The sequence below is a fragment of the Ursus americanus genome, chromosome 7, assembly GCF_024610735.1.
Source record: "Ursus americanus isolate L20-20 chromosome 7, mUrsAme1.1.p, whole genome shotgun sequence".
NCBI classification, from domain to species: domain Eukaryota; kingdom Metazoa; phylum Chordata; class Mammalia; order Carnivora; family Ursidae; genus Ursus; species Ursus americanus.
This window is the reverse complement of record NC_142133.1, coordinates 12,191,316-12,213,961: the sequence shown is the minus strand read 5'-3', so window position 1 is coordinate 12,213,961 and position 22,646 is coordinate 12,191,316. Positions and strand designations below refer to the sequence as shown.

At 40.6% G+C, this 22,646-nt stretch overlaps 1 protein-coding gene across 1 annotated transcript in view; it reads left to right on the top strand.

Annotated features, from left to right (window-relative positions):
- Positions 1 to 6,534: 6,534 nt before the first annotated feature.
- C7H2orf92 (chromosome 7 C2orf92 homolog) overlaps positions 6,535 to 22,646 on the top strand; it is a 29,203-nt gene continuing 13,091 nt past the window's right edge. The window contains exons 1-4 of the mRNA XM_087863337.1: positions 6,535 to 6,664; positions 9,241 to 9,303; positions 14,009 to 14,098; positions 16,248 to 16,331. Coding sequence (XP_087719463.1) covers positions 6,568 to 6,664; positions 9,241 to 9,303; positions 14,009 to 14,098; positions 16,248 to 16,331 — 334 coding nt within the window. The 5' untranslated portion in view covers positions 6,535 to 6,567. The remainder of the gene's footprint in view (positions 6,665 to 9,240; positions 9,304 to 14,008; positions 14,099 to 16,247; positions 16,332 to 22,646) is intronic.

Sequence of the window (22,646 nt, the reverse complement as noted above, 5' to 3'; positions counted from 1 at the left end):
GGCTATTGTAAATAATTCTGCAGTAAACACAGGGGCGCATCTATCCCTTTGAATTAGTGTTTTTGTATTTTGGGGGTAAATACCCAGTAGTGTGATTCCTGGATAATAGGGTAGTTCTATTTTTAACTTTCTGAGGAACTTCTGTACTGTTTTCCACAGTGGCCGCACCAGTTTGCACAAGTATTCCTATTTTTCCACATCCTCACCAATGCTTCGTAGTTTTTTAAATTTAATTAATTAATTTTTAATTTTTTTATTTCTATTTTTTTTGTTGTTTTTTGATATTATTTGTTATTTTAAGAAGTTTTTGGTGTATAGGTCTTATACTCTTTAATCAAGTCTATTGCTAAATATTTATATATATATATATATATATATATATATATATATTAAAGATTTTATTTATTTGACAGAGAGAGACAGCCAGCGAGAGAGGGAACACAAGCAGGGGGAGTGGGAGAGGAAGAAGCAGGCTCCCAACGGAGGAGCCCGATGCGGGGCTCGATCCCAGGACTCTGGGATCACGCCTTGAGCCGAAGGCAGATGCTTAACGACTATGCCACCCAGGCGCCCCTAAATATTTTATATTTTTGACACTATTATCAATAGTATTTTAAAAATTTCCATTTCTAATTGTTTAATGTCAGTAGATGGAAATACAACTGATTTTAAAAAGATTTTAATTTTTAGAGCAATTTTAGGTTTACAGAAAAATGATGCAGAAAGTAACAGTTCCTATATACCTCCACCCCTTACCCTCTTTCCCCTATTATTTTTTTTAATATTTATTTTATTTATTTGAGAGAGAGAGAAAGATCACACGTGCCCATGTGTGAGTTGGGGGAGGGGCAGATGGAGAGAATTTTCTAGCAGACTTCCTGCTAAGTGGGGAGACTGACTCAACTTGAGGCTCAGCCCCATGAGCCATGAGATCATGACTTGAACCAAAACCACTAGATGAACACTTAACCAAATGAGCCATCCAGGTGCCCCTTCCCCTATTATTAACAACTTGCTTTAGTGTGGTACATGTGTTATAATTTATAAGCCAATATTGATACGTTATTATTAACTAAGGTCTGTAGTTTATACTAGGGTTCACTCTTTGTGTTGTACATTCTATGGGTTTTGATAAATACATAATGTCATGTAATCACCATTACAGTATCATACAGAATAGTTTTATGGCCCAAAAAAGTCACCTATGCTCCACCTATTCATTCCTCCCTCCTCCTTAATCCCTGACAACCCAATTGTGTTTTGGTTTTGCCTTTTACAGAAGGTCAGATAGTTGGAATCATACAACATGTAGCCTTTTCAGACTGGCTTCTCCAAGTGTTAGGTGTTTAAGTTTCCTCTATGTGTTTCTGTGGCTTGATAGCTCATTTCTTCTTATTGCTAAATATAGTCCATTGTTTCAAGGTACCACAGTTTATCCATTCATCTATTGAAGGATATTTTAGTTGCTTTCAATTTTTGGCAATTATGAATAAAGCTGGTGTAAACATTCATGTGCAGCTTTTTGGGTGAATGTGATTTCAACTCATTTGGGCAAATACCTAGGAGTGTGATTGGTGGATGGTGAGCCTGTGCTTTTTTGTAAGAAACCACCACACTTCATTCCAAAGTGGCTGTACTATTTTATGTTCCCACCAGTAATGAGTCAGAATTCCTATTGCTCCACATCCTCACCAGCATTTGTTGTTGTCGGTGTTTTGGACTTTAGCTGTTTTAATAGCTCTATAATGGCATCTCATTCCTGTTTTAATTTGCAGTTCCCTGATGACATGTGATGTTGAGCATCTTTTCACATGCTTATTTGCTACTTGAATACCTTCTTTGGTGAGGTGTCTGTTCAGATCTTTTGCCCATTTTTTATTTTTATTTTTTTGATTTTTAAGAATTCTGTGTATATTTTAGTTAATTAATCAATTATTTTTACAAGATGTATTTATTTATTGTTTTAGAGAGAGAGAGTGAGCAGGGGGAGGGGCAGAGAGAAGGAGGGAGAGAATCCTGAAGCAGACTTCCCGCTGAGTACGGAGCCCAATGCGGGGCTCAGTCCCAGGACCCTGAGATCACGACCTCAGCCAAAATCCAGAGTTGGCTGCCTAACTGACTGAGTCACCCAGATGCCCCTATTTATTTATTTTTTTAAGTAGGCTCCATGCCCAGTGTGGGGCCCAAGGTGGGGCCTGAACTCACCACCCCAAGATCAAGACCTGAGCTGAGATCAAGAGTCAGCTGCTTAACCCACTGAGACATCCAGGTGCCCCAAGAATTCTTCATATATTTTAGATACAAACCCTTTATTACATATATGTTTCACAAATATCTTCTCCCAGTCTGTGGCTTGTCTTTCCATTATGTTAATACAATTGATTTTTAAATATTGACCTTGTATCCTGCCACCTTACTAAACTCATTTTTTCTTAGGATTTCTTAGAATTTTCTACATAGATGATCAAATCAATTGAGAATAAAGACAGTTTTACTTCTTCCTTTTTTATTTTTAAGAGAGGGGGAGGGGCAGAGGGAGAGAGAGAATATTAAGCAGGCTCCGCGCCCAGCCTGGAGCCCCTTGTGGGGCTCGATGTCACCACCCTGAGATCATGACCTGAGCTGAAATCAAGAGTCTGATGCTTAACTGACTGAGCCACCCAGGTGCCCCTTTTTCTCCTTTTCTGATTCATATGAATTTCATTTCTTTTTATTGCTGTATTGCATGGGTAGACCTTTAGAACAATGTTGAATGAAAGTGGTGAGAATGACGTTTGTGCACTGATCCTGAGATTAGGGAGAAAGCATTTTGCTATAATATATGTTACTGTAGATTTTTTATAGATGCCCTTTATCAAATTGAGAAAATTCCCTTTATTTTACATCAATGGGAGTTTTATTCTAAATGGATGTTAGATTTTGTCAAGTGCTTTTTCTGCATCTAATGTGATGATCATATGATTTTTCTATTAATGTGATGAATTACAGTTATCTATTTTTGAATGTTCAAGCAGCCTTGCATTCCTGGAATAAACCGCACCTAGCTGTGGTATGTTAGCCTTTAAAAAAAATTGTTTGATTCAATTTGCTATAATTTTAAGAATTCTTACATCTTCGGGGCACCTGAGTGGCTCAGTCAGTTAAGCATCTGCCTTTGGCTCAGGTTATGATCCCAGGGTCCTGGGATGGAGCCCTGCATTGGGCTCCCTGCTCAGTGGGGTGTCTGCTTCTCCCTCTTCCTCTACTCCTTCCCCTGCTTGTGCTCTCTCTTAAATAAATAAATAAATAAATAAATAAATAAATAAATAAATAAATAAAATCTTTAGACAAAAAGAATTCTTGCATCTTTTATGAAAGATATTGGCCTATAGTTTTCTTTTATTAAAATATCTTTGTCTGGTTTGGTATCAGGATAATGCTGGTCTCATAGAATGAGTTAGGAAGTATTTCCTCAGTTGGAACTTTTCAGAACAGTTTGTTAGAGTTGATGATGTGTATTCCTTAAATATTGGTAGAGTTAACCAGTGAAGCCATCTGGGCTTTGAGTTTTCTTTGTGGGAAAGTTTGTACCCACAAATTCAGCTTCTTTAATATAGAGCTTTTTCTTTTTTAAAAAGAAAAGCAATTTCTTTTTTTTATAGAGCTATTTAGGTTATTTTTTTTTTCTTGAGCAAGTTCTGTTTGTATCTTTCAAGGAATCTGTGCATTTTATCTAACTTGTAGATTCTATTGGCAAAAAGTTGTTCATAATATAACATCATTTTCCTTTTAACATCTGTAGTATCTGTAGTAACGTTACTGTCTCATTCCTGATATCGGTAATGCGTGTCTTCTGTCTTTTTCCCTCCTCCGTCTGGCTAGAGGTTTATCTATTTTATTGATTTTCTCGAAGAACCAGTTTTTGGTTTTGTTGATTTTTTCCAGTGGTTTTTATATTATTAAAAGGTAAAAATAGGGGCACCTCGGTGGCTCAGTCGATTAAGTGTCTGCCTTCAGCTCAGGTCATGATCTTGGGGTCCTGGGATTGAGCCCCACCCACATCAGGCTTCCTGCTCAGTGGGGAGTCAGCTTCTCTGTCTCCCTCTCCCTCTGCTCCTCCCTGCCCTCCCCCCCTTGTGCTCTTTCTCTCTCTATCTCAAGGAAATAAATAAAAAATCTTTTAAAAAAGGTAACAACAACAAGCAAAGAGTAATATGTGACAGACATATGTGGTCTGTGAAGCCTAAAATATTTTCTATTTGGCTTTTTTGTAGAAAAAAATTTTTGACTCCTGCTCTAGACCTGGACGACTGCATAATTATAGATGTTTTCCCTTCATGCCTACTCAACAAATCTGCCTGGAAATAAGAGAAATGAGGCAGAAAAAGTCTAATGATCACTTAAAGGTAAGCGCCATAGGGTGCACTTAGGTTGCAAAGCAGCTTGCATTCTGTTCCTTTGGTGATGTGAACAGATGGAAGGGAAGGGAAGGGGTAAATGGGAAAGGAGGTGGTGAAGATTCTGGAAATAGGACTCACTGGGATTCAGCAGTGGCCTGAAGAACGTTAAGGGGACTTACCTGGCCTCTTATTTCATCAGCAGTAAAATGAAGGTGATGCTGGTGTAGTCCCCATAGGGGCAGTGGAGGTGGGGAAGGTGGCCAGACTTGGGGATGTGTGGGAGAATCAAACAGAGGATTTGTTCGTGGACTGGCTGTGTGATGAGAGAGAAAGAGAGGAGTCTAGGATGAACCCTGGATTTTGGCCTGAGTGCACGGAAGGACGGGCTTGTTGCCGAGATGGGGAAAGTAGCAGGAGTGGGCAGTGGGGATCGAGAGTTCGGTGGTTGTGCATCTTGAGTTTGAAGTCAGCCTGTTTCCCGTTGCCTTGGTTTCTACTAACCCTCAGCAGTGTGTGAAGTCTTCCTGGTAAAAGGGCCCCAGTGGACCCTATATCCGCCCCACACCTAGCCCACTCTCAGCCCTTTCTGAGGTTTTGCTCCATTGAAGCCTCACCCATCTCTGCTGTCATGTTTTTCCATCTCTGGGTATTTGTTCCCATCTACCAGGACACATTTTTGATATTTCCACCCCTAGGGTAGGTGTACTCTTTCTGGAGGAGATTTAGACCATCCTGGGCTGCTGTGTTTTCTCACCACAAAGGCAAGTGGCAGAAGGGAGGGAGTCAGTGCCTGGAGTTAGTGTTTGTTTTTCTATTTACTGGTCATTTGAAGTTGGCCATTTTCTGTCTTTTGGTTGTGCAGAGGGTGTGAGTCTTGTGTTTTTTTATATGTTGCTTTGTTGTTCTGTTTTTTGTTTTTGCGAAGCTATTTTAGAGAAGTAGGTTTTATGGGGCTGCTATTACCTGATGTTATGGGTTGAATCTTATCCCCCTTCCTAAATTTATATGTTGATGTCCTCACCCCCAGTACCTCAAAATGTGGCGATCACAAAGGCGATTAGTTACAATGAAGTTCTCAGGGCGGGTCCCAAGCCCATAGGACTTGTATCCTTATAAGAAGTGGAAATTTGGACACAGAGACATATGGAGGAAAGATAATGTGAGGATGTAGGGTGAAGACAACCCTTTTCAAGCCAAGAAGAGAGGCCTCAGTAAGAACCAACCCTTATGACACCTTGCTCTTGGTCTTCTAGCCTCCAGAACTATAAAACAATGGATTTCTGTTATTTAAACACCCCTCCCCTTATTTTGTGGTGCTTCTTTATGGCAGTCCCAGCAAAGTAATATGCCTGAGTCCCTCAGAATTCTGCTATATAACTTTTTGTCCCCTGACGATCTCTTCAGTCCCAGACTGCATAGAGTGCATGAGCCTAGGAGCTAAAGGGCAGGGCTGGCTACATAATTTGTGGGATCCAGTGCAAAGTAAAAATGCAGGAAAAAAATGTGCAGTTAAAGGTCTTAAAATATAAAGATTTTTCCTTTAAATATAGTTTAATATGTATAAAACATAATAGGGGAGATAGTGATACACAAGTGACAACATCAACTTATACTTTTGTTTTTATTTTCAGAGTTGACATCATATATAATACAATATATAACAATACTTTCCTAATGCGATATGTTGATTTAGCATAAATTTTTTCCGGCTACCCTAGCTACTTCCAATTCACTTAAGCTGGTGTGTGTGTGTGTGTGTGTGTGTGTGTGTGTGTAATTTTTAAGTAATCTCCACATCCAGCATGGGGCTCAAACTCACAACCCCAAGATCAAGAGTCACATGCTCCACCGACTGAGCCAGGTGCCCCTCTCTTAAGCTGATATAGTTGATTTTTTGTCACGCACAACCGAAGTATCCTGGTTAATATCCTACCATCTTCAGGCTGCAGTGCACACAGGATGGAGGAAGGCACCGCAGAGCCAAAGGGAGTGAGTGGAAAGCCTATTTCCTCAGGGTGGGCAGTGTCCCCTCCTCGTCCCTGTCCACAGACACCAGGCCCTGACCCCTTCCCCCTGTAGAACTGCCCCCCACCTTGTTTCCTGGTGTGACTTCACAGAGCTCCTGGTTCCGCAGTATCCTGGAGCTCAAGGCTATTACGGCTGAAGGATTTCAGGAGATAGACAGACTATGGCAAAGAAGAGAGGAGCAGAAACCCTCTTCTTTGTTCTCTTCCTGGACTGTTGGCAAGGTACAGAGCTCTGCCCTCTCAAAGGTCCTGTCAGAAGTATAGTGTGGCAGATACCCAAGTACGAGACTCGGTGTGAACCTAAATCAGGCAGGAGGTGGTATTCTCCTCCCACAGGTTCTGGAATGGTCAACACAGATTTCTCCCCACCTCTACCTTCCTTACCTCCCTGAATCTACCATAGGGACTTCTTGCTCAGAAGCAGGTAACTTTAACATTTTTCCTGACTGAAACTTTCTCCAAAGACCTCTGTGGGAGGGTAACCCACAGGCACACTGAGCTTTTTGTTATAAAATTTTTTAAACATGCACAAAAATAGAAAGAGTAGTATGAACCTCTGTGCACTAATTAGGCCAACCTTGTTTCATCTATCCCCTCATACACACACATTTTAAATAACAGCTTTTTTTAAAAAAGATTTTATTTATTTATTTGACAGAGATTGAAAGAGAGAGAGAGAGAGAGAGAGAGAGTACAAGCAGGCAGAGCGGCAGGCAGAGCGAGAAGCAGGCTCCCCTCTGAGCAAGGAGCCTGATGTGAAGCTCGATCCCAGGACCCTGGGATCATGACCTGAGCTGAAGGTAGACGCTTAACCGACTGAGCCACCCGGGTGCCCCTTAAATAACAGCTTTATTGAGATATAATTCACATAACATAAAATTCACCCTTTTAAAGTATATGATTCAGTGGTTTTTAATATATTCACAGAGTTGTGAATCATCACTGCTTAGTTTTAGAACATTTTCGTCACTCCATAAAGTACTATCACACTCACTAGCTATCACTCACCATTCCCTCTTTCCCGCAGCCCCTGGCAACCACTACTCTACTGACTGCTCTATTGATTTGTCTCTTCTGGATATTTCCTATATGGACTCATACAACGTGTGATCTTCCGTGTAACAGGTTTTGTGGTTCAGCCACACTGTAGCCTGTGTCAGGACCTCAGTCCTTTCTGTGGCCCAACAATATTCCCTTGTATGCATATGCCACAGTTTGTCTACCATTTATCAGTTGGTGGACGTTTGGGTTGTTTCCACTTTTTAGCTATCTGAATCATGCTGTTATGAACATCTTAGGAACCTAGATTTTTCACTGTGAACATTAGATTTACGTACTCTATTTTTAGGGTTTTACTGCATTTGGAACCACTTTTGCTATTTACTAAACTAATTGGTTGACAGCATTCTGGCACATTCTCTCAGTGTAAAGATACTGGGGCTGTGGAGCAAAGCAAAAAGGACAGGAGGTACATTATACAGATTGTCCATCAGGGGTGACATCAGGAAAAGGGGAGAACGTGACTACTCTTCGTCAGGGCACTTTAAAAGCCAAAGCGTTTTTGTCAACAAATGTTTTACTGCAACTGCTTACTTCTACTTCCATTGTATTGATTCTTAGTGATTCACTAATATCTCAGCAAAAGAGAACTTTTTATTTCTTTCATTTACCAAAAAGCCGTCAGACCTGGAAGCATTGTCTGTGTCCTATTAACTACCTGATTACCAGTTTTCCTGTAGAGTTGAAAGCTGCCATGAGCACACATTACCAATGGCTATGCAGATTCTCTGTCAGGAAACCAGGTGAGAATCACCATTGCCACTGGTTGTAAGTTCAGATTCTTGCCCATACTTTATGAATGCTGTGGCACTCAGCTGGTGGGTGCTATGGCCCTAACAACTCTTCATTAGGGGATAGGTTTCTCTTCCTTGGTGGTTTGCCCACTTCCCTGGGGCCGGAGAAAGGGCTGGCCTTGACCTAGAATCAAGACATTAAAACATCCATAAAGAAAAGCCTGAAATATAGTTCCAAATTCCACGAGTCACTACAGTTTTTTAGCACAGTTAATGCATATCCTTGATGCGGCCACATGAGTGTCAGCAGAAGGCTTGAAATCAGTCCATGGCATCCTAGGGGAGACCGTTGACCCAGTGCTTTTCCAGTTATGCCTTCATTTTTTTATTCGTCAGTGACAACATTAGGAATTCGTTGTGCTTATCAAACAGGTCAGGTAGGGGTGGCCTGAGACCCTCTGAGCCCCCTCCCAACATAGACCCTAGTGTGGATGAGCACAGGGTATGCAGCAGTATTGTTCCCTGTCCTCCAAAACAAGAAGGCATCCCATTTCCAAGATGGTCAAAGTCATGGCTCGTTGGCATCATTTCCTATGGAGGGGAGTGTTGAGAAGGCACCGAGATGAGTGTCCATCTCTCTTTGCTCCCCTCCAACACTGAGCATAACCATGCGTGGATCCAGTGCCCCTTCTTGCAGGTCATGGTAGATACTAACATCGGGGTGTGATAAGGGGAGAGCACGTTTCTGTCCACAGATGACATCAGCAAATTTCACGTCAGCCTCTCCTCACGGGCCTCTTGTGGTTTGTACCTTTCCCATCAGTCTCAGATGGGAAAACCAGATCCCTCAGAACTTTACTGCCCAGATCACAAGGCTCTCAAAAGGTGGACTAGAGTCCAAGTCCGGTGCTCCTTCTCCTAGAACAGGCAAAGCGCGTGATGCTTCTCTCAAAACACCATGCAAAAAAGTATTGATTTAAAAAGATTTCATGCAGATCTAATGAATGATTTAATCTCAGCCAAGGTTTATTTTCCCCACAGGTTCAAATACTGAATTTTCATCAAGTTCAAAAAATTTGGATGAAGGTTTGGCTAAAATATTTGGTAAGTACCTCCCTCATGTGAAGCTACCGTGCAGAGTCTCACACTTTTTCAGGCTTGTCTCTCAGATAACCCGATGCTTTGATGGGAGGGAAAGTACTGGGCTTGAGACTACAACCAGTTCTTTAAAGTGTCAGAGTCCCAGGAAATTAGGCAAAGTATAGAAGAGAAACGCTTGGAAAGGATTCTGCTCCTCAGAGAGGGGTCCATGCAGCAGAGCAGGGCCACCATGTGGGATTATTGTAAGTGCTGAGTCAGACCCCACCTTAGACCAGCGGCATCACCTCTGCCTGACAAGGTGTCCAGGAGATTTCTGCAGCAGGAGGATGGTGAGGCCCTGAGGCTGAGACAGATCTTCTCCCCAGTTCCTCAGCCCTAGTTGAGCATGAGAATCCCCTGGGGAGATTGTTAAAAGGAGACAGACAGATCCTCCTCCCTTTCCTCCTCTACCCCAGTGATCAGATTCCTTGGTGTGGGATGATTCTGCCCTGGGACTTTTTGCCCAGAGAAATCTCTCCCCTCTGGTGGTGAGTGTGGGTCAGGAGCAGACACTGAGAGCTACATCTGGTCTGAGAAAGAGCTCTCAGGAGTGAGAGCACTGATGCTTCCCTCCAGGTTAGGACCTGTTGGATGTTCTGATCACAGAGCTATGCCTGCCAATTCTGCTCGGAAGGGGACATCTCTCTACACGGGGCATGCACCTTTTTTCCAGGAGCTGCCCCATGTCAGGAATTCTGGGTTGGCCCTTCCTCCACATGTGCTATTAAAGAGGCTCCAGCAGCTCTGCACCGAGTGTCTGGCTGATTGAATGATGGGTAGGTTACCGTGATTGAATGAGTGAAGGGAATCAGATCGCTCTTGCAGCCCCCTTACTGTGCTTCCAGGAGTTCTTACCCAGGAATCAGAAGACTTTTGTCCTTCTTGCAGGGGCCCTGTGTCTCTGAATCCCCCGGCTCCTGACCTGTGTGGAAGGGGAGTGAGTGAATGTGAAGATGGGTGTCTGGTTTGGGGTTTGGGAGGATCCAATCATCCCCCAAAGGCCTACTGACCTGCCCAGCACCATGTCAGTGTTGGCCTTGGCATTGGTGGGCCACCAATAAATTTCCAGGTTCTCTCTGAGCAACAACAACTCAGGAATTTATGGGGCTGGTATTGAGAACTCATCATTTCACTTGTAATTCTGGTAGCTGATTTTTTGGCATTGCTATCATAAGCACCTATTTTATCAAGTGAGTAGACCAGCCACCAGCGTAACAACAGCCCTTGAAAAAGGACTCAGAGTAAATACCATATGAGTGGAATTTGTGATTATTTTCTGTGGCTTACCAAAGTAAACCTAGAGGGGGAAAATGAAACTGCTGTCCTCCAGGGACAGGTAGACACTGTCTTTAAAAAGGAAGGAGGGGTGCCTGGGTGGTTCTGTCAGTTAAGTGTCCAACTCTTGGTTTTGGCTCAGGTCATGATCTCAGGGTCATGGGATCGAGCCCCACGTCAGGCTCCATGGTCTGTGGGGAGTCTGCTTGAGATTCTCTCTCTTCCTGTCCCCACTCATGCTCTCTTTCTCTCTCTAAATAAATAGATAAAATCTTTAAAGATAAAATATAAATAAAAGAAATTAATATGTTTCAAAAAATATATGAAAAAGTACTAACAGTTTTATAAAGGGAGAGTTTTCTGGACTTGTAGAATCTGTTAACTGTAAGTTCTGAGTCTTCTCCCCTCCCCCAGCCTCCACCCAGTTTTTGTAGGTACAGTTTTCATATATACCATTTGAAAATGAATTTTAAAACTCTCTGAGGATAGCTTTGCCCTTTGGGTTTGTCGTTTCCTGGCAGTCCTGATGTGACATAGAATTCTCTGGGTCAACCCCTCCGTCACTCCTGGTTCTTCTCTGAGTTACAGGGAATGTCATATGGGGTTCTCAGGGGGGCTGTCACCGGTCTGCAACCCTTCCAGAACTACCTCAAAGACTTTTCATGATGCTTGCAGCTCATTGAGTTAGTGTCCCCAAGGAGCTAGTCCCAGGCTTCCTGAATGTCATGTACTGACCCATCAGGGCTACTGAGATCACCGTAAGCACCAGAGTGTAGGTGAAGGGAGTCGGACACTTGACATCTACATACAGGAGTGACCTTTGAGGTCTCAGTAAATATCATGGTCAACCGAATTCAGAACTCAGCCTTACCTGGCAGGACCCACTCTTTCTTCTTAGTCTGCTCAGCCTACTGCCTGCCTTCTTGCCTTCTTGGACGGAGTTGGTATTCCTCTTCTGTCTGCTCCTGTCGCTTGCCAGATTGCTCTGTGCAGCTGTGTCAATGTGTTTGTTTGTGTCTGTGTGTACTTCTGCCTCTCCCACGTGTCTGGATGGCTCAGGGATGCAGACCAGGCAGTGGGTCTCAGTCTGCTTTGTTTCTGTCTTCTTGAAAATAATTAACCATTCAGCGCTGATGATGTATGTAAACCATTATACAGAGTTTCTTTGTACAATTTGGGTTCCAAATGTTTATGTTGGTCCTGTTATTTTGAAGTTGGACCACATTTTACCCCCAAACAGTGCTATATGATTCACGGTGATACCACCTTATGTACCCCTCCCCACATTTATTGAGACACAGTTGACATATAACACTGTGTAAGTTTAAGGTGTAAACATGGTGATTTGATACACATATGTAATGCAAAATGAAGAACACCATAGTGTTACCTGATTTCCTCCATTACATCCCGTAATTATTTTTCCTTTATGCTAAGAACATTTAAGATCTACTCTCTTAGCAACTTTCAAGTATATAATACAGTATCATTAAGTATAATCACAATGTTGTACCTTGTATCCCCAGAACGTATTCATCTTATAACTGGAACTTTGTAACTTTTGATCAGTATCTCCCCATTTCCCCCACCCCTGACCACTGGCAATCACAATTCTACTTTCTGTTTCCATGAGTTCAGCTTTTCTAGATTCTACATAGAAGTAAGATTGTGCAGTATTTGTGTTTCTCTGACTTATTTTATTTAACATAATGCCCTCAAGTTCCATTTATGTTGTTGCAATAGAATTTCCTTCTTTCTCATGGCTGAATATATTATGTAATGTATTATGTACTATTATGTAATATATATCATGACTTTTTTTCCCATTTGTTCATTGATGGACACTTAGATTGTTTCTACATCTTGGCTATTGTGACTAATGCCGCAGTGAACATATACTGTTGTTATTGGTTTCAGAGCCTGATGTGGGGCTCGATCCCAGAACGCCGGGATCATGCCCTGAGCTGACGGCAGACGCTTAACGACTGCACCACCCAGGCACCCCTGCTTTTGTTTCAGGTGCTTTTGATATGATATCCAAAAAATTGTTGCCAAGAACTATAGGAAACAAACTGAGTGTTGATGGAGGGGAGGAGGGGAGGGGGATGGGGTAATTGGGTGTTGGGCATTAAGGAGGGCATTTGAAGTAATGAGCACTAGGTGTGTTGTATGCAACTGACGAATCACTAGATTCTACCTCTGAAACCAATAACAACAGTATATGTTAATTAAATTGAATATATGTATTTATTGATTTTAAAAGATTTTATATATGTGTATTTATTTATTTATTTATTTATTTATTTATTTATTTAAGAGAGAGAGGGAGGGAGAGAGCAAGCACAGGAGTGGGGGGAGGGGCAGAGGGAGAAGAGAGAGAATCTCAAGCAGACTCCGCACTGAGTGCAGAGCCCGACATGGGGCTCAATCTCACGACCCCAAGATCATGACATGAGTTGAAATCAAGAGTCGGATACTCAACCAACTGAGCCACCCAGGCTCCCCTTAAATTGTGTTAAAAAAAAAAAAAGACCAATGTCAAGGAACTTTTATGATTTCTTCTAGGAGTTTTGTGGTTTCAGTTATTAAGTCATTAATCCATTTTGAGTCATTTTTTGTGATGGTGGTCCATTTTCATTCTTCTGCATGTGGTTATTCAGTTTTCTCAATACCATTTATTAGAGAGACTATCTTTTCCCCATTAAGTATTCTTGGCTCTCTTGTGAAATATGAGTTGACTGTATATGCAAGGTTTATTTCTGGGCTCTCAGTTTTGTTCCATTAGTCTATGTGTCTGTTTTTGTGCCATGCAATTTTTATGCTGTGATTGCAATAGCTTTGTAGTATAGTTTGGAATCAGGAAGTGTGGTGCCTCCAGCTTTTTTCCTTTCTCAGGATTCCTTTAGCTATTCAGGGTCTTCTGTGGTTCCAAATGAATTTTAGGATTGTTTTTTCTATTTCTGTGAAAAATGCCATTGGGAATTAATTAATTAATTAATTAATTAACTTTCTTATTTAGAGCAAGAGTGTGTGTACAGGAGGTAGGGACAGAGGGAGAGGGAGAGACAGAATCTTATGCAGGCTCCACCACCAGCACAGAGCCCCATGGCAGGCTTGATCTCACAACTTCGAGATCATGACCTGAGCCAAAATCAAGACTCTGATGCTTAACTGACTGAGCCACCTGGTGTCCCCAAATCTCAATTTTTCAGAAATGATTTAGATAGGCCAAAATCTCCTTCCCCAGACAAGGCATTTTAGAGCATAATGTTATATGTACTTTGCATTCGTCTCATTTACTCACTGAATTCATAGACTAGTCCTGCTACTTACAGAGTTAGGTATATTAATCATGGACTGCTGACATTAACATGCCTTTTTTGCTTCACTTGAGATGAAATTCTACTGCAAGTGTTTTCCAAAGTTCCATTGGATGAAACAAGAACAGCAGGAAAGTCAATTACAAAGAGAGAAGTGAAAGAAAGCAAGTATACGTCTTTAAAATTATAAATGCACGTGTTTATAAAGGCCTATGTGTTGTATCGTTTGTATTACCCTATCATTTTAGCATTCTTAACCCAGGTATGTAGGGGCAAAACCAAACTGAGATGTGGAGGAAAAAATTATCCGATATACTCTGTATAACCTTTGACCAACATGGAAGTCTGTGGTCTAAAGTACAAATAGCACTGTATTGTAGGGTGATCTCTGAAGTTCATGTGTCAGGCAGGTTCTCCCACTCCGGAGGCTGTTCAGAGGATAGGAACCAGATTTGCAGGTGGTGCTCCCTGTCCTTGGTAACACTTGCTGCGAGTAGTGTGATGACTTTCTATTCAACAGCACTCTATAGTTCAATGTGCGTGAGTGCCCTGGTCACTGGCTTGGGAGAATAAAGCCTTCCCACATCCCTCCCCATCATCTCCCCACCCTACACTCTAGCCTCTGGAAAACATTTGCACTGAGAGACAGAGCCTATTTCTGCCTTTGGACTGATGCTCAAATGCGAAAGCTGAGGGGAAGAAGCTGGTCACATATGCAGAAAACATGTACATTAGTGTCAATCACACAAGTGACAGAGAAACACTTTAAGGTGGACAGGTGTGCATTAGGAAAATATTTAGGCTGAGTAATTATTTATCAGGATAATCCAGGCATGTATGCTATGTTGAAATTATAAAACTATTAGCAAACCATTTTTATATCCAATGGTTCTCCCATTGCATTTTATAAACCACTGATTAAAGTGAATATGTTACTGTGTAATGATGATGGTGTACCCTGCACAATGTTTTTATTATGTTCTCTTGGCTGACACAATAGGAAGAACACATTTTTGACAAAGTGCTTGAATGACTGAGTGTATCTATTCCTAATGATTCCCCAGTGTTTCATCTCTAGAGAACTGTGCATATGTTGAATCAAAGCAGTCATACCGGAAATCATTTGGCATCCACCATGCAGGCTTCCCTACTGATTTTTTTGTAGAGCCGAAAGCTGCAATGTGCACAAGTTAATGTGCCCAGATTACTCAGTGACTGTGTAGATCATCTGTGAGGAAACTGTGGGAAAACTGGTGTCACTGGTATTGTTTTAAAAGTTCAGATTCCACAGACACTTCATGAATGCTCTGTCACTTATGACAGATGGCTGCTGCTGTGACCCGGAGACTTCTGCATTAGGGGATAAGTTTCTCCTCCCTGCTGGTTTTGCCCACTCCCCGGGGGCCAGAGAAAAGGGCTGGCCTTGATCTAGAATCAAGAAAGTGTGCTCAGACACTTAGACTTCACAATGTCCATAAAGAAAAGCCTGAAATATAGTTCCAAATTCCACGAGTCACTACAGTTTTTTAGCACAGTTAATCCATATCCTTGATGCGGCCACATGAGTGTCAGCAGAAGGCTTGAAATCGGTCCATGGCATCCTAGGGGAGACCGTTGACCCAGTGCTTTCCCATTTATACCTTCATTTTTTAAAATTCACCAGTGACAACATTAGGAATTCGTTGTGCTTATCAAACAGGTCAGGTAGGGGTGGCCTGAGGCCCTCTGAGCCCCCATCCCAACATAGACCCTAGTGTGGATGAGCACAGGGTATGCAGCAGTATTGTTCCCTGTCCTCCAAAACAAGAAGGCATCCCATTTCCAAGATGGTCAAAGTCATGGCTCGTTGGCATCATTTCCTATGGAGGGGAAAGTGTTTATTGAGAAGGCACCGAGATGAGTGTCCATCTCTCTTTGCTCCCCTCCAACACTGAGCATAACCATGCGTGGATCCAGTGCCCCTTCTTGTAGGTCATGGTAGATACTAACATCGGGGTGTGATAAGGCGAGAGCACGTTTCTGTCCACAGATGACATCAGCAAGTTTCATGTCAGCCTCTCCTCACAGGCCTCTTGTGGTTGGCGACTTTCCCATCAGTCTCAGATGGGAAAACCAGATCCCTCAGAACTTTACTGCCCAGATCACAAGGCTCTCAAAAGGTGGACTAGAACCCAAGTCTGGTGCTCCTTCTCCTAGAACAGGCGAAGCGCGTGATGCTTCTCTCAAAACACCATGCAAAAAAGTATTGATTTAAAAAGATTTCATGCAGATCCAATAAATGATTTAACCACAGCTAAGGTTTGTTTCCCACAGGTTATCCTCAAAAAAAGAATTTGAAAGATACTGAATTTGTATCAAGTTCAAATAAACGAGAAGAACATTTGTCTAAACTATTTGGTAAGTAATCTCATGTGAAGCCATCAGGCTGTATTTGCAGAGTTTCACACTTTTTCAGGGTTGTCTCTCAGATAACCCAGTGTTTTGTTGGGAGGGAAAGTGCTGACGGTACAACTAGTTCTTTAAAGTTTCAGAGTCCCAGGAAATTAGGCAAAGGTATAGAAGAGAAACACTTGGAAAGGATTCTGCTCCTCAGAGAGGGGTCCATGTAGCAGAGCAGGGCCACCATGTGGGATTATTCCAAGTGCTGAGTCAGACCCCACCTTAGACCAGCTGCATCACATCTACTTGACAAGGTGCCTGGGAGATTTCTGTAGCAGTAGAGCGGCCCTGAGGCTGAGACAGATCTTCTCCCCAGTTCCTCAGCCCTAGTTGAGCATGAGAATCCCCTGGAGAGATTGTTAAGAAGATCCTGATCAGATTCCCTGGCATAGGATGAGATATTTGTACCAGTAGTTTTTAAAGCTCTCCAGGTGATTCTAGGCTGGGAGTCATTGATCTGTTCCAAGCCTCTCCTGTAACATTTGAGAAAACCAAGGCCTGGAAAGAAGATGGTAGGAAGCTCGAAGAATATGTAATAACTGAACTGCCAAGAAGTATCTTAAGCAACTATTTTGGAACACTGGATTCTAGTTGAACACTTGCATCATCCAGAGGAATGCTTAATGAGGAAACTGGTAAATTTCAGTGAATTTTGTGATTCATGTTAATTCTACCATTCTCCTTCCTCCAGCCCCACAGCAGGTAGCCAAGTAGTCAGCAGCCTGCATTCTCAATGTAGTTTGCTGGTGTCAGAGTGGGCAATAGGAACCCATCTTCAAAGTATTTACTGTCTTTGATGACTTAGGGAAATGAGAGATAAAGAACTTAAGGAAATCAGGAAAACAATGTTTGAACAAAATGAGAGTATCAATAAAGAAACAGAAATTATAGAAAAGAACCAAAGAGAGATTCTTTTTTTTTTTTAAAGATTTTATTTATTTATTTGACAGAGAGAGAGACAGCCAGCGAGAGAGGGAACACAAGCAGGGGGAGTGGGAGAGGAAGAAGCAGGCTCACAGTGGAAGAGCCTGACGTGGGGCTCGATCCCATAACGCCAGGATCACGCCCTGAGCTGAAGGCAGACGCTTAACCACTGTGCCACCCAGGCGCCCCAAAGAGAGATTCTAGAGTTGAAAAGTATAGTGGCTGAAATGAAAAACTCACTAGAGGGTTTTGACAGCAGATTTGAGCAGGCAGAAGGATCAATAAATTTGAACTTGGATAATTGAAATTGTCCAGTCTGAGAAGCAGAAAGAGAAAAATGGAAAGGAAAAAAACAAAACAAAACCCAGACAGAGGTTGGAGGGACCTTTGAGATAGCATCAAGTGTACCAACATATACGTTACAGAAATCCCAGAAGGAGAAGAAAGAGAAAGGAGCAGAGAAAATATATGAGGAAATAATGGCCAAAAAACTTCTCAAATTAAATGATTTTACACATCCAAGAAGCTTAGAAACTCCAGGCATAAATGTAAGAGATTCATACTGAAACACATTATAGTCAAATTCTTGAAACCCAAAAAAAGAGACAGACTTGAAAGCAGCAAAGGAAAAACTACTTATTGTTTACAAGGGAGCCTCAATAGTATTAACAGCTGATTTCTCCTCAAAAATTATGGGAGACCAGAGCAATGATATGACATATTTAAAGTCCTGAAAGAAAAGTACTGTCAAATGATAATTTTATATTTGACTAAACTACTCTTTGAGTATAAAAGATTAAGACATTTCCAGGTAAACAAAAGCTAAGAGATTTGCCCCGTAAGAAATGCTAAAGCGTACTTCAGGCTGAAATGAAAGGACACTAGACAGTCAAAAGTTTGAGAATAAAATGAACACTGGTAAAGGTGACTACATAGGTAAATGTAAAAACCAATATTATTGTAATTTTGGTTTGTTACTACTTTCCTTTTTGCAGTGTGATTTAAAAGGCAATGAATAATGCAATGATTGTAAATTTATATTCATGGACATACAGTGTGTAAAGATGTAATTTGGGACAATATAGGGAAAGGTGGGGATATATATGAGCAGAGTGTTTATTTACTATTGAAACTAAGTTAGTACTATTCGAACAAGGTTGTTATAAGTTTAAAATGTTAGTTGTAATTACCAAAGTAACCACAAAGAAAAGAACTAAAAAATACACAGAAAAGGAACAAAGAAGGTAATAGAAATATAATATCACGCAAAATCAACTAACTCCCAAAGGAAAGCAGTAATGTAGGGACTGAGGAACAAAAAATTTATAGGACACAGAAAACAAATAGTTAAAGAGCAGAAGTAAATTCTTCTTTATCAGTAATCACAGTAAGTGTAAATGGATTAAACTCTTATTAAAGGGCAAAGTTAGCACATTGGCTGGAAATCCAGTTTTCTTTTTGGGAGTATAAAATGGTGCATCTGCTATGGAGAAGAATATGGCTGTTCCTCAAACAATTAAAAATAGAATTACCATATGACCCAGCAATCCCATATTTGGTTATCCATCCCAAAGAATTGGAAGTCTCAGAGAGGTATTTGCCAAGCTTATAGTAGCATTCTTCACAATAGCCAAATGTAGAAGCAACCAAGTGTCCATGGATGAATAGACAAACAAAATATGGTATATTTTGGAACAATGGAATATTATTCAGCCTTAAAAAGGAAGGAAATTCTGTCACATGCTACAGGACATTATGCCAAATGAAATAAACCAGTCACAGGAAAGCAAATACTATATGATTCTACTTATAAGAGTTATCTAAAGTCAAATTCATAGAAAGAAAGTAGAATGGTAGTTGCTAGGGGCTAGGGTAAGGAAAGTGGAAACAGGGAGTAATTGTTTAATGAGTATGGAGTTTTAGTTTTGCATGATGAAAAAGTTCTGAGTATCTGTTAGAGAACAAGGAGAGTAAACACTATTACTGGACTGTATGCTTAAAAATGATTAGGATGGTAGGGGCACCTGGCTGGCTCAGTCAGTGGAGCGTACGGCTCTTGATCTCAGGGTTGTGGGTTTGATCCCCACATTGGCTGTAGAGATTACATAGAAATAATAAAATCTCTGAAAAATTATTAGGATGGTAATTTTGTGTTATGTGTTTTTTACTACAATTAAAAATAAAACCTATTTAAAAATATAGCATCCTTTTGTGATAGAAACACTCAATAAACTAGGAATACAAGGGCACTTCCTCAATGTGATAAAGGCCATATATAAAAAATACACAGCTAATCTCAAGCTCAATGAAAAATGGAAGTTTTCCCCCTAATATCAGGCTTGAGACATCCTTGCTAATTCTTTCAACATAGACTGTAAGTCCTAGCAGAGAAATTAGGCAAGAAAAAGAAATAAAAGGATCTAAAATAGATCCATAAAACGTTCACAAAAGGGGCTCCTGGGTGGCGCAGTTGGGAGCATCTGCCTTCAGCTCAGGTCATGATCCCTGGGGTCCTGGGATCCAACCTCAGCAGGGAACCTGCTTGTCCCACTTGTCTGCCCCTCCCCTCTGGCTTGTGTGTGCTTTCTCTCTCTCTCTCTCTCTCAAATGGATAATAAATAAAATCTTTTTTAAAAGTTCACAAAAAATTGTTAGAGCTAAAAAATTAATTCAGATAGCCATTAGTTTGTTTTTTATAGTTAAGTCTGTTTCTTGGTTTGCCTCTCTCTCCCCCTTTTTCCCCTTCTCTCCTTTGTTTTGTTTCTTAAATTCCACATATGAGTGAAATCATATGGTATTTGTCTTTGTCTGAATGACTTATTTTGCTTAGTATAATACTCTCTAGCTCCATCTGAAAGTTTACAGGATATAAAAACACAGAAAAATCATTTGTATTTCTATATTCTGATATGATAGTCCAAGAAAATAAAAGAAATCAAGAAAACAAATCTATTTACAATGGCATCAAAAAGGTTAAACTACTTAGGAATACATTTATTGAAGGAGGCAAATGACTTGTACACGGAAAGGGACAAAACATTGCTGGAAGAAATGAAAGAAGACCTAAATAAATGGAAAGATATCCTATGTTCATGGATTGGAAGACTTACTGTTGTGAAGATGACAGTAATCCCTAAAGTGATCTACAGATTCAATGCAAACCCTATCAAAATTCCAATTGTATTTTTTACAAAAATAGAAAAACTCTTTCTGAAATTCCTATAGAATCTCAGTAGACCCAAAGTAGTCAAAATAATCTTGAAACATAAGAACAAATTTGGGGGGCTCCTGGGGGGCTCAGTTGGTTAAACCTCCAACTCTCGGTTTTGGCTCAGGTCATGATTTCATGGGTTGTGGGATTGAGTCCTGCATCGGGCTCTGTGCTCAGCAGGGGTCTGCTGGAGATTCTGTCTCTCCCTCTTCCTCTGCCTTTTCCCCCTCCTCTCTCTCTCAAATAAATAAATAAATCTTGAAAAAAAGAACAAAAAAATTGGAAGAATCCCATTTCCTCACTTCAAAACTTACTACAAAGCTGCGATGATGAAAAGAGTGTGGCACTGACATAAGGCTATCTAGATTTATATATAAATGGAATAGAATAGAGAGTCCAGAAATAAATGCATACATCCATGGTCAGTTGATTTTCAGCAAGGGGTCCAAGACCATTCAAGGGGAAAGAACAGTCTTTTCAACAAATTGTCCTGGGAAAACTGGGTATTCGCATGTGAAAAAATGAAGTTGAATCTTTATACTACACAAAAATTAAAACTCAACTGGGTGAAGGACCTACATTTTTTAGCTAAAACTTAAAATTCTAGAAGAAAACATAGAAAATCTTCATGACCTTGGATTAGGCAAAGGTCATTAATTTTGACACCAAAAGCATAAGCAATAAAAGGAAAAATAGATAAATTGGACTTCACCAATATTAAACCTGCATCAAGAAATATGATCAAGATAGTGAAAAGATAACCCACAGAATGGAAGTAAATATTTGCAAATCACACATCTGATAAGTGATTAAGATCTAGAATATATAGGGAACTCCTACAACTCAACAACAACAAAAACAACCAACCAAATGACCCGATTTAACAATGAGTGAAGGACTTGAGTAGACATTTTCCAAGGAAGATGCACAAATTTGGCCAATAAGAACATGAAAAGTTATTCAATAGTCATTAGGGAACTGCAAATCAAAACCACAATGAGAGAACACTTCTCACCTATTAGTATGTGTATTTTTTTAAAGAAAGGGAAGTAAGTGTTGGTGAGGTTATAGGAAATTGGACCCCTTGTGCATTGCTGGTGAGAATGTAAAATGAAGTCTCCATGGAAAACAGTTTGGTGGTTCTTCCAAATGTTAAATGTAGTGTTAGCATGTGATCCAGCAATTCCACTTATAGGTGTATACCTACTAGAATTGAGAACAAAAGCTCAGACAGATATTTGTATATCATTATTCATAGCAGGATTATTCACAATAGACAGTGTGGAGATAATCCAAGTGTCCATCGCAGATGAATGGATACACAATATATGGTATAGACATACAATGGAATATTATTTGCTCATAAAAGTGAATGAAATTCTGTTACATGCTAATACATGGGTGAACCTTGAAGACATTATACCAAATGAAGTAAGCCAGACACAAAAGCACAAATATAGTATGATTCCACCTATGTGAGGCATCTAAAATAGGCAAATTGATAGAGATAGAAAGTAGAATAGAGGTTACCAGGGGCTGGAGGTAGGAGGAGTGGAGAATTATTGCTTAATAGGTATAGAGTTTCTGTTTGAGAAGATTGAAAATTTCTGGAAATAAATAGTGGTGAGGTTTACACAACATTGTGAATATCCTTAATGCTCCTGAATTGTACACTTAAAAATGCTTAAAATGGAAATGTATATATTATATATTTATAATAATTATATATTATTATATATATTATATATAATAATTATATATATATATATATTCACCATAAATTTTTTAAAATTTGAAAACAGCAACAACAAAATAAGGCCCAGGGAAGTCTTCTTTGCAGAGAGCTGAGACTGCAGGAAAATGTTTGAACCCACAGCTGTTTGCTAAAGGAAGCCATCCAGATTCCAGAGAAATCTCTCCTCTCTGGTGGTGTGTGTGGGTCAGGAGCAGACACTGAGAGCTACATCTGGTCTGAGAAAGAGCTCTCAGGAGTGAGAGCACTGATGCTTCCCTCCAGGTTAGGACCTGTTGGATGTTCTGATCACAGAGCTATGCCTGCCAATTCTGCTCGGAAGGGGACATCTCTCTACACGGGGCATGCACCTTTTTTCCAGGAGCTGCCCCATGTCAGGAATTCT